At 43.8% G+C, this 19,757-nt stretch overlaps 1 protein-coding gene across 1 annotated transcript in view; it reads right to left on the bottom strand.

Moving 5' to 3' along the window:
• Window positions 1–787: 787 nt before the first annotated feature.
• The window catches only part of ptdss1b (phosphatidylserine synthase 1b), a 45,509-nt gene continuing 26,539 nt past the window's right edge, over window positions 788–19,757 (bottom strand). The window contains exons 8-13 of the mRNA XM_063067350.1: window positions 18,114–18,226; window positions 15,117–15,182; window positions 11,499–11,598; window positions 9,808–9,876; window positions 8,577–8,655; window positions 788–2,507 (exon numbers count right to left, since the gene is read on the bottom strand). Coding sequence (XP_062923420.1) covers window positions 2,398–2,507; window positions 8,577–8,655; window positions 9,808–9,876; window positions 11,499–11,598; window positions 15,117–15,182; window positions 18,114–18,226 — 537 coding nt within the window. The 3' untranslated portion in view covers window positions 788–2,397. The remainder of the gene's footprint in view (window positions 2,508–8,576; window positions 8,656–9,807; window positions 9,877–11,498; window positions 11,599–15,116; window positions 15,183–18,113; window positions 18,227–19,757) is intronic.

Genomic DNA, 19,757 nt, shown 5'->3' with positions numbered 1-19,757 from the left:
ACTACAGTGGAGTACAGGGAATTAACTACAAGTCAGAAGAATGAAGGGTGACTTCACTGAAACCTATTGAATGGTAAAAGGCCTTGATAGAGGGAATGTAAAGAGGATATTTCCTGTGGTGTGAGTGTCTGAGACCAGCGAACACAGGCTCAGAATAAAGGGGCTTCATTTTGGAACAGAGATAAAGAATTTCTTTAGCCAGAGAGCAGTGAATTGGCGAAATTCTTTGCCAGAGGCAGCTGTGGAGGCCAAGTCTTTATAGATATTTAAGGCAGAGGTTGATGGATTCTTGCTTGGTCAGGGCATGAAGGGATATGGGGAGAAGGCAGGGGATTGGGGCTGAGAGGAAAATTGGATCAGCCATGATGAAATGGTGGAGCAAACTCGATGGGCCAAATGGATTAATTCTGTTCCTATATCATATTGCCTTAACTCATGACCCAACCTCAAGCCTGCTTGCATTTACCCTATCTATACCCCTGATAATTTTGTGTACCTCCATCAAATCTCCTCTCAATCTCCTATGCTCCAGGGACTGAAGTTCTAACCTATTCAATCTTTCCCTTAATTCATTTTTAAATGAAATACATTGGGAAAAAAAATCACACATAAACAGAATAGGTTGATATTTCTGAAGTGATTTATTTGGAACCACTGCCTGTAAGAATTCCAAATGTAACAGGTTCCTGAGTGAAGACTGTCAGTTTTGAAAAGAAGGTTCATGTAAGATTGGACATCAGTTTGTGTGTCAGACCTGCCAAACACAGCTCAATTGCTGCTGTGATGATTGTTGTACCATAAGCTCAAGAGAGACCAGTTCCACACAAAAATTATAATCAACATTATTTTCAGTGGCATCAAAGCCATAGACTGCATTGTCCAGCATTTCATTGCTCAAGTTTTCTGATGGATTATCATGATGAGAATTACAAACATGTCAAAAAATTGACCAAAGAAAATAAAAGTAATTCATATTTCTATCTCATTTCTATTTGTAATAGGGATGTCAAACACTAGTGATTCTGCAGATTCCGGAAATCCAGAGCAACACACAGTAAATGATGGGGGAGCCCAGCAGGGCAGGCAGCCTCTACAGAAATGAATACACCTGTCGATGTTTCGGACCAAGACCCCTCATCGGGACTGGGAAGGGAGGGAGGAGGTGCCAGAGTACGAAGATGGTGGTGGGGGCCGGAGGGGGGAGGAAGAGCTGCAGGTAACAGGTGAAGCCAGGTGGGTGGGGTTGATGAAGTAAGAAGCTGGGAGCTGATAGGTGGAAGGAGGTAAAGGGCTGAAGAAGGAGGAATCTGATTGGCCCATGAGAGACGGAGGGGCACCAGGGGAGGTGAAAGGCAGGTGGAGGTACGAGGCCAGGGTAGGGATGGCAAGTCATCTTCATTCATGACTTATCCTTGTAAAAGGTAAAACAAGATTATTTCATTCTAAAAATTGTAACATCCAGTCAATATCAAACACGACTGCATATCAGATCAGTGTACGATTTCCACTGGATACTAGAATGAAGTAACTAGCACGGTGTACTTAATTGAATTGTATTCTCCAGTTATATTATCTATTGAATAAAAATACAGTAGGTGAAATGTGCAAGACTTAAATGAAAATTCAGGAAAAAAATTCTGGAATAAAGGTTATAACACCCATTCAACAGTCTGCAAGGGTTGGGCCTTCATTAACCAAGCAGTTTTAAGCCATTTCACTCAACACAAATTGAAATCAATAACTACAGCATTTGGCACAAATTATATATACTGCATGACTGAAGCAAGCTTCACACAAACTCTTAACAGAGCAACTGTTCAGAGTGATCACATTGCAGCAGAAACTAGTCAGAAAGTGCTTTCCCAGAGACTGTTCCCTACGCTCCACTAACCTAACTGTATTTCAATGTTAGTTAATGCTGCGTTCAGCTGACCTAACTGCACTTCAATGTTAGTTAACGCTGTGGTTAGCTAACCTAACTGCATTTCAATGTTAGTTAACGCTGCGTTCCGCTAACCTAACTGCATTTCAATGTTAGTTAACGCTGCGTTCCGCTAACCTAACTGCATTTCAATGTTAGTTAACGCTGTGGTTGGCTCCATCAACTCAAAATTAAATCGCCAGCAAATTAAAAAGTTTTAAATAAAAATATACAAAAGCTTCAAGAATTTCTTCTTTTCTTTAAACAAAATGGTAAGAAAAAAATGTAGGAACACATTAAGCTGATGAGTTGCTATCCGCTACAAAACACTAAAACTGCTTCGACATCACGCACCATCCCTCGGCTACCAAACTGATCAATCAGTCTTTTCATTCTGTTTGTCGGCTTTGCAAAGGCTTTCAGATCCAGCTTCGGACTTCCTTGTGGAAGGTGGATTCCACCTCAGTGAAACCACCTTACTTCCTGCCAAAGCCATTACTCATCCGACATTTACCAGAGGGCCTTTTACGCTTCGTTGTGCTCTTGTCTGTTCTGTTCACATCTGACACTTCGCAATTTCCATCGCCTGGATAAAACAAAAAAGAATCTATTCTGTGAATAAAACAAAATGGAAGGCTAAAGTTCATCAACACAAAAGAAAATCCGAGATGCAGGAAATCCAGAACACAGACAAAATGCTGGAAGAACTCAGCAGGTCAGGCAGCATCTATGGAGAGGAATAAACAGTAAACATTTCGGGCCGGCACCCTTAATCAGCACTGGAAAGGAAGGGGAAAGATGGCAGAATAAGGTGGAGGAGTGAGGGGAAGGAGGACATGCTAGAAGGTGATAGGTGAAGCCACGTGGGTGTTGGGCCACACCCTCCTCTTCTGCCACGATCAGGCCACACTCAGGTTACAGCAGCAACACCTCAAATGCTGTCTAACTGGCCTTCAACCTGACGGAATAAATATTGATTGCTTTAACTTCTGCTGCATTTTTCCCCTCCACCTATCTTCTTCATCAATTCCCCACACTGGCCTCTTACCTCTACTCCTCACCTGCCAATCACCCCCCTCCTTCCCTTTTTCCAATGATCCACTCTTCTCTCCTATCAGATTCCTCCTTCCTTAGCCCTTTATTACCTCTCTCAGTGATCACCTCCCAGCTTCTTACCCCCTCATTCACCCCTTCCACCCGGCTCCACCTATCACCTCCCTCCTCTCCCCTCCCCACCACCTTCTTATTCTGGCTTCTTCCCCCTCCCTTTCCAGTCCTGATGAAGGGTCTCAGCCCAAAACACTGACCGTTTATTCCCCTCCATAGATGCTGCCTGGCCTGCTGAGCTCCTCCAGCATTTTGAGTGTGACTCCAAAGTTTACCAAGTTCCCTTTAGTCAATCAGCTAATTTATAGATGATAAGGGCGTTGCTCGGAATGTTGCCTGGTTTGTGTCAATTGTTCTCAGTTACTTATCTAAACTTACCAATGTTGTGCTGAACCAGCTGAAAAGCAAATCAAAAACACCCAAACACAAATCGCTCCTACCTACAATTGTTCTCAGTTACTGATCTAAACTTACCGATGAAATTGCAGGCTACAAATACACAAAAAATTTACTCCTTCGCAGAGACATGAACAAACACAAAGGATGCAAAAGCAATTTGCTGAAAATATTTGAATGAGAACTAACTTTCTGCAGGCTCAAAGTGAATATTTTAATCTTCATTGTTTTACAATTACAGACACAGAGCACTATGGCACAGAAACAGGTCCTTCAGCCCATCTAGTCTATGCCAATTCATTAATCTGACTATTTCCATCGACCTGCACCCCAACCACACCCTTCTCATCCATCTACCTATCCAAATTCTGTTAATTGTTGAAATCAAACCTGCATACTTCTACTGGTATTTTGCTCCATATTCTCTCACTACCCTCTGAGTGAAGAAGTTCCTACTAAGTTTCCCATTAAACTTTTTACCTTTCACCCTTAACCCCTGACCTCTAGTTCCAGTCCGATCCATAGATAGAAAGATCCTGTTTGTATTTACCCTACTATCTGTACCCCTCATAATTATGTACATCTCCATCATATCTCCCCTCATTCTCCTACACTCCAGGGAATAAGGTTCAAATCTATTCAAACTTTCCCTATAACTCCTCAGGTCCTCCAGTCCCAGCAACTTCTTTTAAAAATGGGGTTGTTTCCTCACAGCCAATGTGGTTGTGGTTTTGAATTCCAGATGCGAATTATTTCCTCCACATCATTGTTGCAAACTGCTAATCCTCTGCCTGGCTACATAGCATTAGACTATTCAATTGATTTTATCATTGCAATTTAACAATTAATTACCTGCTAGCATTTTTATAACTACTTATATACATGTAACTGCTTAGTATGTTTCCTCATGGTCACAGTATGTACATACAGTTGTTCAGTGTGTCCCCTAGTGGTCACAGTGTGTATATGCAGTTGTTCAGTGTGTCTCCTAGTGGTCACAGTGTGTATATACAGTTGTTCAGTGTGTCCCCTAGTGGTCACAGTGTGTATATGCAGTTGTTCAGTGTGTCCCCTAGTAGTCACAGTGTGTATGTACAGTTCTTGGACTTGGACTATCTGGACTATTCGTCTTCTCACCCTGTCTCTTGCAAAAACGTCATCCCCTTCTCGCAATTCCTCCGTCTCCGCCACATCTGCTCTCAGGATGGGGCTTTTCATTCTAGGACGAGGGAGATGTCTTCCTTTTTTAAAGAAAGGGGCTTCCCTTCCTCCACTATCAACTCTGCTCTCAAACACATCCCCCCCATTTCACGTACATCTGCGCTCACTCCATCCTCCCGCCACCCCACTAGGAATAAGGTTCCCCTGGTCCTCACCTACCACCCCACCAGCCTCCGGGTCCAACATATTATTCTCCGTAACTTCCGCCACCTCCAACGGGATCCCACCACTAAGCACATCTTTCCCTCCCCCCCCTCTGCTTTCCGCAGGGATCGCTCCCTACGCGACTCCCTTGTCCATTCGTCCCCCCCATCCCTCCCCACTGATCTCCCTCCTGGCACTTATCCTTGTAAGCGAAACAAGTGCTACACATGCCCTTACACTTCCTCTCTTACCACCATTCAAAGCCCTAAACAGTCCTTCCAGTGAGGCGACACTTCACCTGTGAGTCGGCTGGGGTGAAATACTGCGTCCGGTGCTCCCGATGTGGCCTTTTATATATTGGCGAGACCCGATGCAGACTGGGAGACCGCTTTGCTGAACACCTACGCTCTGTCCGCCAGAGAAAGCAGGATCTCCCAGTGGCCACACATTTTAATTCCACATCCCATTCCCATTCTGACATGTCTATCCACGGCCTCCTCTACTGTAAAGATGAAGCCACACTCAGGTTGGAGGAACAACACCTTATATTCCGTCTGGGTAGCCTCCAACCTGATGGCATGAACATCGACTTGCGCTAATGCCCCATCTCCCCCTCGTACCCCATCTGTTATTTATTTTTATACACACATTCTTTCTCTCGTTCTCCTTTTTCTCCCTCTGTCCCTCTGACTATACCCCTTGCCCATCCTCTGGGTTCCCCCCCCTTATCTTTCTTCCCGGACCTCCTGTCCCATGATCCTCTCGTATCCCCTTTGCCAATCACCTGTCCAGCTCTTGGCTCCATCCCTCCCCCTCCTGTCTTCTCCTATCATTTTGGATCTCCCCCTCCCCCTCCCACTTTCAAATCTCTTACTCACTCTTCCTTCAGTTAGTCCTGACGAAGGGTCTCGGCCTGAAACGTCGACTGTACCTCTTCCTAGAGATGCTGCCTGGCCTGCTGTGTTCACCAGCAACTTTGATGTGTGTTGCGTGTATATACAGTTGTTCAGTGTGTCCCCCAGTGGTCACAGTGTGTATAGGCAGTTGTTCAGTGTGTCCCCTAGTGGTCACAGTGTGTATACGCAGTTGTTCAGTGTGTCCCCTAGTGGTCACAGAGTGTGTATGCAGTTGTTCAGTGTGTCCCCTAATGGTCACAGTGTGTATATGCAATTGTTCAGTGTGTCCCCTAGTGGTCACAGTGTATATATGCAGTTGTTCAGTGTGTCCCCTAGTGGTCACAGTGTGTATATACAGTTGTTCAGTGTGTCCCCTAGTGGTCACAGTGTGTATGCAGTTGTTCAGTGTGTCTCCTAGTGGTCAGAGTGTGTATGCAGTTGTTCAGTGTGTCCCCTAGTGGTCACAGTGTGTATATGCAATTGTTCAGTGTGTCCCCTAGTGGTCAGAGTGTGTATATGCAATTGTTCAGTGTTTCCCCTAGTGGTCACAGTGTGTATATGCAATTGTTCAGTGTGTCCCCTAGTGGTCACAGTGCATATATGCAGTTGTTCAGTGTGTCCCCTAGTGGTCACAGTGTGTGTATGCAGTTTTTCAGTCTGTCCTCTAGTGGTCACAGTGTGTGTATGCAGTTGTTCAGTGTGTCCCCAAGTGGTCACAGTGTATATATGCAATTGTTTGATGTGCCCCCTAGTGGTCACAGTCAGTATATGCAGTTGTTCAGAGTGCCCCTCTTGGTTACAGTTCTTTATATCATTCTGGAAAGTTCAGGAGTTTCTCTGGTGTTGCATTATTTGAATACGGGCTATTTGATTGGTTAACTCTTATCTATCAATTTGAATGGAATGTTTAACTATGGGGTATAAAAAGGGTCAATGTTGGTACACCATCTTTTCCTCTAGTCTCTGAGTCTGAACATTCCTAGCTATCAGACTTTTTTCAGCTCTACATTTCCAACTCTTTGTGTTCTATTAATATGTAATAAAACAATGGTGAATCAACGAGTTTTGTGCCTCTTTCCAGATTTGTGCCAGATGTTTAAGGGTATGAGGGAAGAGAAGTGGGTGCAGTTACTGTTACAAGGGAGAAGGTGCTCAAAAAGCTGAAAGACCTGAGGGTATATAAGTCACCCGGACCAAATGAACTGCACTCTAGGGTTCTGAAAGAGGTAGTGGTAGAGATTGTGGAGGCATTAGTAATGATCTATCAAAAATCATTGCACTATGTCATCGTGCCAAAGTAGTGGAAAATTAAAAATATCACTACGCTCTTTTAGCAAGGAGGAAGGCAGCAGAAAGGAAATTATAGAACGGTTAGCCTGATCTCAGTGGTTGTGATTAAGGATGAGGTTATAGAGTACTTTGTGGCACAGCACAAGAGAGGACAAAGTCAGCATGGGTTCCTTCAGGGAAAATATTGCCTGATGAACTTGTTGGAATTTTTTGAGGAGATTACATGTAGGATAGATAAAGGGGATGCAGTGGATGTTGTATATTTGGACTTTCAGAAGGCCCTTGATAAGGTGCCACACATGAGGCTGTTTAACAAGTTAAGAGCCCATGGAATTACAGGAAAGTTACTGGCATTATTCGAGTACTGGTTGATTGGTAGGAGGCAGCGAGTGGGAATAAAAGGATCCTTTTCTGGTTGGCTGCCAGTGGTGTTCTGCAGGGGCCACTTCTTTTTATGCTGTATATCAATGATTTAGATGATGTAATAGATGGCTTTGTTGCCAAGTTTGCAGATGAGACAAAGATTGGTGGAGGAGCAGGTAATGGTGAATAAACAGGTAGGATGCAGAAGGACTTAGACGGATTAGGAGAACGGGCAAGAGAGTGGCAAATGAAGTACAACGTTGGAAAATGCATGGTTATGCATTTTGGTAGAAGAAATAAATGGACAGACTATTTTCTAAATAGGGAGAAAATCCAAAAATCTGAGATGCAAAGGGACTTGGGAGTCCTTGTACAGAACACCGTAAAGGTGAACTTGCAGGTTGAGTCACTGGTGAGGAAGGCAAATGCCATGTTAGCATTCATTTCAAGAGATCTAAAATACAAGAGCAAGGATGTGATGCTGAGGCTTTATAAAGGCTCTGTGAGGCCTCACCTTGAGTATTGTGAACAATTCTGGTCTCCTCATCTAAGAAAAGATGTGCTGGCATTGGAGAGGGTTCAGGGGAGGTTCACAAGGATGATTCTGGGAGCGAAAGGGTCATCATACGAGGAACTTTCAATGGCTCTGGGTCTGAACTTGCTGGAATTTAGAAGGATGGGCGGGGGGGGGGTCTCATTGAAACCTTTCGAATGTTGAAAGGCCTAAACAGAGTAGATGTGGGAAGGATGTTTCCCATAGTGGGGGAGCCTAGGACAAGAGGGACATCCTCAAGATAGAGGAGCATCCATTTAAAACAGAGATACGAAGCAATTTGTTTAGCCAGAGGGTGGTGAATTTGTGGAATGTATTAGCACAGGCAGCTGTGGAGGCCAGGTCGTTGGGTGTACTTAAGGTAGAGCTTGATAGGTTCTTGATTGGACATGGCATCAAAGGTTATGGGGAGAAGGGTGGAGAGTGGAACTGAGGAGGGGAAAAAAGGATGGCGAAGGAGATTCAATGGGCCTAATGGCCCAATTCTGCTCCTATGTCTTATGGTATTATATTTAAGGCTTAGGTTTCCTGATCGGTCAGGGCATCAAAGGATATGGCGAGAAGACAGGTGTATAGGGTTGAGTGGGATCCAGGATCAGCCATGATGTAATGGTGGAGTAGTCTCAATGGGCTGAATGGCCTAATTCTGCTCCTATGTGTCATGGTCTTATTTCAATGCACAAACCTTTTGCGTGTGGGTCACCAGGCAGCAGGGAGATATTAGTGCTGTTAACTGCCTCCTCATATTCACACTCGGAAAGAGTCTGAAAGACAGAAAACATCAAAGTGAAAGTCAAAGTAATTTTTTTAAATCAAAGGACTTAGAGGCCACTTTATTAGGTACAATGCAAATATCTAATCAGCCAATCATGTGGCATCAACTCAATTCATCAAAGCATGGTGACAAGGCCAAGAGGTTCAGTTGTTGTTCAGACTAAACATCAGAATGGGGAACAGATATGATCTTAGTGACTTTGTGGAATGATTGTTGGCGCCAGACAGGGTGGTTTGAGTATCTCAGAAGCTGCTGATCTTATTTTATTTACTTACAGCACACAGGAGGCCCTTCCAGCCCTACGAGCCACACTGCCTCAGCAACCCCCCACAAGTCCGATTTAACCCTAACCCAATCACGGGACAATTTACAACGACAGGTTAACTTCCCCGGGACATCTTTGGACTGCGGGAGGAAAACTGGAGCACCTGGAGAAAACCCATGTGTCGCCTGGGGAGGACGTTACAAACTCCTCACAGGCCTGAACTGAGCTCCAAACACTGAGCTGTAACAGCGCTGTGCTAACCAGTATGTGACCGTGACAACCGCCATCTCCTGGGATTTCTGCACGAACTACTCTCTGGAATTTACAGAGAATGGTGCAAAAAACACAAAAAAACCATCCAGTAAGTGGCGGAAATCACCTCGTTAATGAAAGAGGTCAGAGGAGAATGGCCAGACTGGTTCAAACTGACAGGAAGGTGACAGTAACTCAAATAACCTCACGTTACAACAGTGGTGTGCAGAAGAGCATCTCTGAATGCACAACACATCGAACCTTGAAGTGGATGGGCGACAGAAGCAGAAACCATGAGCACACACTCTGTGGCCACTTTATTAGGTACAGAAGGCATTTAATAATGTGGCCACGGAATGTATGTCACCATGTACTATCTTGAGATTCATTTCCTTCCAGACATTTACAGGAAAATAAAGAATACAACAGAATTGACGTAAACCTGTATGTAAACCAAGACTGAGAAATGATTAATGTGGAAAAGGGGACAAAATGTGCAAACAGTTTGGGGGGGGGGGGTGGAGACCTCATTGAAATCTATCAAATATTGGAAGGTCTAGATAGAATGGATGTGCAGACTAAGTTTCCGATAGTGGGGGAGTGAACTTCCAGTCACAAACTCACCTTCTCACGTTGCCCAGTATGCTCAGCGTACCACACCATTCCCGCAAGGCAAAGGAAGGTTATAAAAGCCTGGAATGAGTAAGAAGTCCAGTTAAATGGTCTTCAGTCTTTTCCAAGTCCAATTTACACAGAACTTAATGAAACTGCAAACATCACATTTTTTTTTTTGATTCATTTATAGTTCGAATGTGGCAGAGGATAACAAAATAATATTCCAACAGGTGGCAAGAAAGCACAGAACCTAGAACATTCCAGCACAGTGCAGGCCCTTTGGCACACGATATTGTGCTGACCTTTTAAACATACTCCAAGATCAATCCAGCATTTCCAAAAAGCAGTTATCATTCAGTCCCTCAACACATCAGACATTGTGTACGAGGATGAATGGTTGAGTGTGTGCCTTCAGGCTTCTGTAACTCCTACCTGATGGTAACAATGAGATGAGGGCTGTCCTGGGTGATGGACATCCTTGATGATGGAAGCTGCTTTTCTAACACTTCTCCTTGAAGATGTCTTGGACACCACGGAGGTAGTATCCAGGATGGAACTGACTACTTGCAAAGAAAGTACAACAGCGCAGCTACTTGCTCAGGAGGTTCCACGAGTCTTCAAAAACCTTGACAAACTTCTATAGATGTGTGCTGACTGGCTGCATTACGGCCTAGCATGGGAACACCAATTCCTTTGAGCGGAAAATCCTACAAAAGTTAGAGGATTCGGCCCAGTCCATCATGGGTTAAGCCCTCCCAATCATTGAGCACATCTACACGTAACGTTGCTGTAGGAAAGCAGCATCCATCATCAAAGATCCTCCCCACCCAGGACATGCTTTTTTCTTGCTGCTGCCATCAGGTAGAAGGTACAGGAGCCTCAGGACACACGCCACCAGGTTCAAGAACAGTTACTAACCCTCAACCATCAGACTCTTAAACAAAAGGAGATAGCTACACTAATCTTGTTATTTCAATTTCTCACTATTTATTGCCATTTATTTATATTTGCACATGCAATTTGTTGTCTTCTACACTCTTGCTCTTTCATTGACCCTCTTTACTGTTATAAAATTTGCTCACTATACCCGCAGGAAAAAAAATCTCAGGGTTGCACGTGGGGACGTGCATGTACTCTGATAATAAATTTTACTTTGAACTTTACTCAACTTCACTTGCCCCATCACTTAATTGTTCCCACACCTATGGATTCACTTTCAAGAACTCTTCATCTCATCGATAATCATTGCTTATTTATTTATTACTATTTCAGATTTTTCTTTTAGTATTTGCACAGTTTGTTATCTCTTGCACACTGGTTGTCTACCCTGCTGTTGCGGTCTTTCATCGATTCTATTATGGTTATTGGATCTATTGAGTATGCCTGCAAGAAAATGAATCCCAGGTTCCTATATGTACTTTGATAATAAATTTACCTTGAACTGTGAACTGTAAAGTGTTTTGCTAACTGCTACACTACTAAGCCGCTGAGTTGTTCTGCCAAGCATGGAAGGAATGCTCTGTCGTTGCCGGAATGCGTGGTGATACTTGTGGGCTGCCCCCAGAGCACCCACGGGCTGTGTTGGTTGTTAACACGAATTACGCATTTCACTGTGTGCCTTGATGTACGTGCATTAATAAATCTGAATCTGAATCTCCAGCCAGTCGACTATTGGAGCAATAAGCAATGATCTTTCTTACCATGCAGAGGAGCCAGAGGATGACATACAGGCCCACAGTTTTGGAGAAAAGATCCTGACCGGACTTGATGCATACTATTGCTTCCAGAAAGGAAATGGCACTGTTAACATTTTTTAAAAAGAAAGTTAGACAGATCTCAAAAATACAGCCCAACTCACAGCCAGGTACACACTCTAATAGATTTGGAATTAAGTTGAATTATTCTTGTATTGCAAAAGGCAATTGTTCTCAGAGACAGAACACAGAACAGACCCTCAACAACGCAGCAAGCTGCACTACACAGCAACCCACTGATTCAACCCTAGCCCAGTCTAATCAGAGGGCAATTTACAATGACCAGTTAACCCCAGTCTAATCAGAGGGCAATTTACAATGACCAATTAACCCCAGTCTAATCAGAGGGCAATTTACAATGACCAATTGACCTATTAACTGGTACGTCTTTGGACTGTGGGAGGAAACCAGAGCACTTGGAGGAAACCCACACACACAGGAAGGACGTACAAACCCTTACACCCGGCTTCAGAACTGAACTCCGAAACAGCCCGAGCTGTGATAGTGTTGCCCTACCTGCTGCGTCACTGTGGCAGCCAAATAAAAGTAAATTAAGTTCAAACTCCACAGACAGATTAACACAAGACAGTAGATTGGTACAATGACATGCAGCATTTATAAATGACAAATTCAATTGGTTCATTGGGATGTGACTACTTGGGTGGGTTTGCAAGTAGGAACTCTGGAACAAGCTCAATATTGAGGAAAACTGGAGGTTTGGCGAACGAGTAGGTACTGGTTTTGTTTGTGATACATACAAGCTCTGATGTGTAACCAAATGGTGTCAACAGCAATCAGACCAAGATACAAACAGGCGACGAGGCTGAAATCGCAGAGGGCTACTTACAGTGTTTAGAGATATGTAAAATAACTCAGAACATTACAGCCCAGCACAGAGTCTTCAGTCCACAATACTGTGCCAACCTTTTAACCCAACCCTTCCCTCCACATAACCCTCCATCTTCTGTCATCTATCTGCCTATCTCAAATGTCCCGGATGTATCTGTCTTTACCACCACCCTGTCAGGGCGTCCCATGCACCTGCCATTCTCTGTGTTAAAAAAAAAACCTACCTCTGACATCGCCCCTACATATTCCCCCAGTTGCCTTAAAAATTGTGACCCCCATGTACTAGCCATTTCCGCTCTGGTAAAAAAAAAGTCTCTGCTGTCCACTCAAACAACACCTCTTTTGTCTTGTACACTTCTATCAAGTCACCTCTCCTCTTCCTTCGCTCCAAACAGAAAAGCCCCAGCTCGTTCAACCATTCTTCTTAAAATATGCTTTCTAGTCCAGGCAGCATCCTGGTAGATCTCCTCTGCACCCTCTCTAAAGCTTCCACATCCTTCCTATAATGAGGTGACCCGAAATGAACACAATACTCCAAGCATAAATGGAATAGAAACCAAAAAGGAGCAGAAGTCGACCTCACGACTAGGCTCACGTTTCACAAGAGTGGAGGAGAGGAAGGGGTGGTTAATATGGGGGGGGGGGGGAGAATAACTTTAGGTTGAATTATGGTGTTATGTCAGAGTTAAGTTTTTACCCACAGAGTGGTGGGTGTGTGCAAAACCCTGCCAGGGGTTGTGGTAGAAATGGTATACAAAATTACAGAAACATGGAAAACCTACAGCACAATACACAATGCTGTGCCAAACATATACTTACTTTACAAATTACCGAGGGTTACCCATAGCCCTCTATTTTTGTAAGCTCCATGTATCTATCCAGGAGTCTCGTAAAAGACCCTACTGTATCCGCCTCCACCACCGTTGCCAGCAGCCCATTCCACGCACTCACCACTCTCTGCGTAAAAAACTTACCCCTGGCATCTCCTCTGTAACTACTTCCAAGCACCGTAAAACTATGCCTTCTCATGTTAGCCGTTTCAGCATTGGGAAAAAGCCTCTGACTATCCACACGATCAATGCCTCTCATCATCTTATACACCTCTAATCCTCCATCGCCCCAAGGAGAAAAGGCCAAGTTCACTCAACCTATTCTCATAAGGCATGCTCCCCAATCCAGGCAACATCCTTGTAAATCTCCTCTGCACCCTTTCTATGGTTTCCACATCCTTCCTGTAGTGAGGTGACCAGAACTGAGCACAGTACACACCAGGGTCCTATATAGCTGCGACATTACCTCTCAGCTCCTAAATTCAATTCCACTATTGATGAAGGCCAATGCACTGTATGCCTTCTTAACCACAGAGTCAACCTGTGCAGCAGCTTTGAGTGTGCTATGGACTCCGACCCCAAGATCCCTCTGATCCTTCACACTGCCAAGATTTTTGTTTTTACCATTAATACTATATTCTGCCATCATATTTGTCCTACCAAAATGAACCACCTCACACTTATCTGCATTTAACTCCATCTGCCACTTCTCAGCCCAGTTCTGAATCCTATCAATGTCCCATTGTAACCTCTGACAGCCCTCCACACTATCCACAACACACCCAACCTTTGTGTCATCAGCAAATTTACTAACCCATCCCTCCACTTCCTCATCCAATATTTGGAAAGACAAGGATTTATTAGGGATGGTAATTATTGAATTCTGTGTGGAAAATGTGTCTCGTGAATTTGACCAAGTCCAGGATCAGAAACAGGTTTGATATCACTGACATACATTGTGAAATCAGTTGTTTTGCAACAGCAGTACAGTGCAATACGTAAAGAGTTACTACAAATTGTGAGACAGACAGAAAGATTGAGCAAAATCGTGAGGTAAATTTAAGAGTTCATTGTCAATTCAGAAACCTGGTGGCAGAGGGGAAGAAGCTGTTCAAAGTATAGTGCTTAAAAGATACTGGAACAGGTACAGGGGTAGGAAAGGTTTACAGCAAAGCGTGGGGATTAGGATGTTAGTGGACTCTCTCTCACTACTTCCATCGGGAAGAAGGTACAGGAGCCTTAGGACCCACAAACCAGGTTCAGGGCCAGTTATTACCCCTCAACCATCAGGTGCGGATAACTTCACTCACCTCAACTCTGACCTGGTTTCACAACCTACAAACTGACTTTCAAGGACTTGACAACTTATGTTCTCAGTATTATTTATTAAAATACTGATTAAATTTATTTATAATATTTTATTAATTTAATTATTATTAAATTACAGATTTTAAAAATTATTTACATAAATTATCTACATGATGGACTGAATGACCTACATCTTATGATTTCTTTTGCACAGTTATTGACAAACAACCAAAGATTTTCAGAAATGTTACTGCATTTCCTCATTTTCTTGTAAATGCCCACAGAAAATGAATCTCTGGATTTTTACTTTACACTTTTAACAATTTGTTTGGCACAGATGAGATGGGCCAAAGGGTTTGTCTCTGTACAATATAACTCTATGACAAGATTCAAGACAGAGGTTGACAAGATTCTCGATTGGTCAGGGCATGAAGGGATACGGGGAGAAGGCTGGAGACTCGGGCTGAGAGGAAAATTGGATCAGCCATGATGAAATGGTGAAGCAGACTCTATGGGCCAAATGGCCTAATTCTGCTCCTGTGTCTTATGGTCTAAGTTCAGAAACAAACACACTTACCCAAAGACCCAGCACTGAGTTCCAACTCTTTTGCATTGACTATCGGTAAGATACGCGTAATACTGTCTGTAAACAAATCAAAAACAGCACTAAACACCGGTAACATAGCCGAATCAAAACATGTCGTGACATGTACGGTCAAGCACTTTGGTAGAAGAAATGAAAGGGTAGACTACTTTCTAAAGGGAGAGAAAATACAAAAACAGAGGTGCAAAGAGACTTGGGAGTCCTCGTACAAGATTCCCTAAAGGTTAATTTGCAGGTTGAGCCAGAGGTGAGGAAGCCAATGCAATGTTAGCAATCATTTCAAGAGGACTACAAGATGGAATGCTGAGGCTTTATAAAGCGCTGGTGAGACCTCACTTGGAGTATTGTGAGCAGGTTTGGCCCACTAATCAAAGAAAAGATTGGAGAGTGTTTGAAGGAATTCACAAGAATGATTCTGAGAATGGAAGGGTTATTGTCTGAGGAGAGTTTGATGGCTCTGGATCTACACTCACTGGAATTCAGAAGAGTGGGGGGGATCTCATTGAAACCTATCAAATATTGAAAGGCCTGGATAGAGTGGATGTGGAGAGTCTATTTCCTCTCGTAGGGAAGTCTGGAACCAGAGGACACAGCCTCAGAGTACAAAGATGTCCCTTTAGAACAGAAATGGAGAAATTTCTTTTGCCAGAGGGTGGTAAATTTGTGGAATTAGTTGCCACAGAAGGCTGTGGAGGCCTGGTCATTGGGTATATTAAAGCAGAGTTTGATAAGATTCTTGATTAGTCGGGGTGTCAAAGGTTAAGGGGAGAAGGCAGGAAAATGATGAGCCCAAAGACGTACTGGTCAGGTTAATCGGGAAGTGTCCTGTGATTAAGTCTGTACTAGACCTTGGAGTACTCCTTGGAGTTCAGAAGAAGGAAGGGGGACCTCATAGAAACATTTCAAATGTTGAAAGGCATGGACAGAGTGGATGTGGCAAAGTTGTTTCTGATGGTGGGAGAGTCCAGTACGAGAGGGCATGACTTAAGGATTGAAGGGCACCCATTCAGAACAGAGATGCGAAGAAATTTTTTTAGTCAGAGGGTGGTGAATCTATGGAATTTGTTGCCACGGGCAGCAGTGGAGGCCAAGTCATTGGGTGTATTTAAGGCAGAGATTGATAGGTATCTAAGTAACCAGGGCATCAAAGGTTATGGTGAGAAGGCGGGGGAGTGGGACTAAATGGGAGAATGGATCAGCTCATGATAAAATGGCGGAGCAGACTCGATGGGCCGAATGGCTGACTTCTGCTCCTTGGTCTTATGGTCTAATCAGGATTGTGGGGTTGCTGGGTCAGCGAGGTTCAAAGGGCTGGCTCTGGATGTAATGCTAAATAAATGCATGGAGATGGGGTTGAGAGGGATAATAAATCAGTTATAATGGAATGGCAGAGCACACTTCATGGGCAAAAGCACTAATTCTGCTCCTATGTCTTATGGTCTAAATGGCAGGTCAAGAAACATTTTAGAAAGTTAGTATTACAGAAATTTTGGCAATAAGTAATCTTCCATCCAACAACTCTTTCATTAACATTTAGGCCCTGAGCATCACAGAAAGATTTCAGTGAAATGCACACCATTAAACAATTAAATGTTAGTGATGAAAAATGGTTTAGAATCTGTCTGTAGGTTAAATAGTTTATTATGCAGTTCAAAAGGACATCAGGAGGGAAACAGGGATGTTGTTCATCTGAAAATTGACATTGGAAAAGCTACAAGCCGGCACAGAGGGTTTGCAGAGTGATGTGTAATGGTGTACAGATGCCGGAAATCGAGAGCACCACACACAAAATGCTGCAGGAAGTCAACAGGTCACGCAGAGTCAACATTCTGGGCCGAGACCCTTCCTCAGGGTCTCAGGCTGAAACATGAACCATTTATTCCTCTCCATAGATATGGCTTGACCTGACTTCCTCCTGCATTCTGCGTGTGATGGCAGATAGCTCAACTGGGTGGTGTCTAGATAGCCTGCAGATGGCGCATGGGAACATGTTCAAGTTGAAGTTTAATTGTCATTCAACCATACATGAATACCAATGAACACAGCCAAATGAAACAGTGTTACTCCAGGGCCAAGATGCAAGACAGAACACACAGTCACACACAGCACAAAGCACATACAAGATACCAGTAAACATACAGTCACACAGGAAAATAATCCGAGACCCTGAGTCCATAGCCGTTGCAGCAGCCTGACCCACCTCCCTCTCCCTCTCCTCTCACTACTACAATCGGGTGTGAGGTACAGGAGCATTGACCCAGTACACTCGCCTCGGCACCAAACTGCCTCTGTGGCTGTGAACTCACTTTTGGTGACTCTGTTTCACGTTCTGTGTGTTATTCGTTGACTTTTTTCATTGTTTGCACAATTTGCTCCTCTTTTCACATACTGGATGCTTTGACAGTATTTTTGGAGTGGTTTTCTTTGTGGATGCTATTGTTGCTTTGTTTTGTGGCTGCCCGTAAGGAGATGAATCTCAGGCTTGTATATGCTGTACATACTTTGATAATGAACGTACTTTGAACTTCGGAGGAAAGTACAAATTTGGAAGCATCTGTGGAAAAGAATAAAGAGTCCAGTCCTGATACAGGGTCTTGGCCAGAAATGTTGACTGTTTATTCAGTTTCATAGATGCTGCCTGGCCTGCTGAGTTCCTCCGGCATTTTGTGTGTGTTGCTCTGGATTTGCAGCATCTACAGAATCTCGTGTTTATTATCTGTGCTGTAATGTTGTGTTCTAGATTGATGGGTTCACGAAACAGAACAAGAACAACGGAAGCAGGAGATTGTGTATGATGTTTATACAGCAATGAGAAGAAATGAGGACAGGAAGAGGCAATGGGTAACTTCGGGAAAAATAGAGTATAACAAATAAGCAGACTCTTGATGAAGAAGAGAAAATGACCCATCTTCATTTATAAACACCACAGGAGACCAGAGAGTTTTTATACAAAATGTAAAGTTTCTTTACCGTACAGTAGGCGCCGTGATCACACCAATAAAGAGGATTCGACCATAACTCAGGGCGTGGCTCGCTTGAAACACAAAGATATGTTTCAAGAAAAATGTATTCAGTTCAGTCAGCTGAAATAGAAAAGAGAAAAAAAATCTCATGACACTCTCCAAAACAGCCCCTCAGTTTTCCTGAGCAAAATATGAAATTATCAGGAATAGAAACATAGAAAACCTACAGCACAATACAGGCCCTTCGGCCCACAAAGCTGTGCCGAACATGTTCTTACTTTAGAATTTAGCTAGGGTTACCCATAGCCCTCTATTCTTCTAAACTCCATGTACCTATCCAGGAGTCTCTTAAAAGACCCTATCGTATCCGCCTCCACCACCGTTGCCGGCAGCCCATTCCACGCACTCACCACTCTCTGCGTAAAAAACTTACCCCTGACATCTCCTCTGTACCTGCTTCCAAGCACCTTAAAACTGTGCCCTCTCATGTTAGCCATTTCAGCCCTGGGGAAAAGCATCTGACTATCCACACAATCAATGCCTCTCATCATCTTATACACCTCTATCAGGTCACCTCTCATCCTCCGTCACTCCAACGAGAAAAGGCTAAGTTCACTCAACCTGTTTTCATAAGGCATGCTCCCCAATCCAGGCAACATCCTTGTAAATCTCCTCTGCACCCTTTCTATAGTTTCCACATCCTTCCTGTAGTGAGGTGACCAGAAATGAGCACAGTACTCCAAGTAGGGTCTGACCAGGGTCCTATATCGCTGTAACATTACCTCTCAGCACTTAAACTCAAACCCATAATTGATGAAGGCCTATGCACTGTATGCCTTCTTAACCACAGAGTCAACCAGCGCAGCTGCTTTGAGTGTCCTATGGACTCGGACCCCAAGATCCCTCTGATCCTCCACACTGCCAAGAGTCTTACCATTAATGCTATATTCTGCCATCATATTTGACCTTCCAAAATGAACCACCTCACACTTATCTGCGTTGAACTTCATCTGCCACTTCTCAGCCCAGTTTTGCATCCTATCAATGTCCCGCTGTAACCTCTGACAGCCCTCCACACTATCCACAACACCCCCCAGCCTTTGTGTCATCAGCAAATTTACTAACCCATCCCTCCACTTCCTCGTCCAGGTCATTTATAAAAATCACGAAGAGTAAGGGTCCCAGCACAGATCCCTGAGGCACACCACTGGTCACTGACCTCCATGCAGAATATGACCTGTCTACAACAACTCTTTGCCTTCTGTGGGCAAGCCAATTCCGGATCCACAAAGCAATGTCCCCTTGGATCCCGAGCCTCCTTACTTTCTCACTGAGCCTTGCATGGGGTGCCTTATCAAATGCCTTGCTGAAATCCATACACACTACATCTACTGCTCTACCTTCATCAACGTTTTTAGTCACATCTTCAAAAAATTCAATCAGGCTCATGAGGCACGTCTTGCCTTCGACAAAGCCACGCTGACTATTCTTAATCATATTATGCCTCTTCAAATGTTCATAAATCCTGCCTCTCAGGATCTTTTCCATCAACTTACCAACCACTGAAGTAAGACTCACTGGTCTGTCAACAGCCTTTGTACACCGCACTTCCTGTACCCTAGCATCCTTTCCCTGTCTCTACTCACTTCCT

This window comes from Mobula hypostoma, chromosome 1, assembly GCF_963921235.1.
Source record: "Mobula hypostoma chromosome 1, sMobHyp1.1, whole genome shotgun sequence".
NCBI lineage: Eukaryota > Metazoa > Chordata > Chondrichthyes > Myliobatiformes > Myliobatidae > Mobula > Mobula hypostoma.
This window is presented reverse-complemented; position numbering and strand designations above follow the sequence as displayed.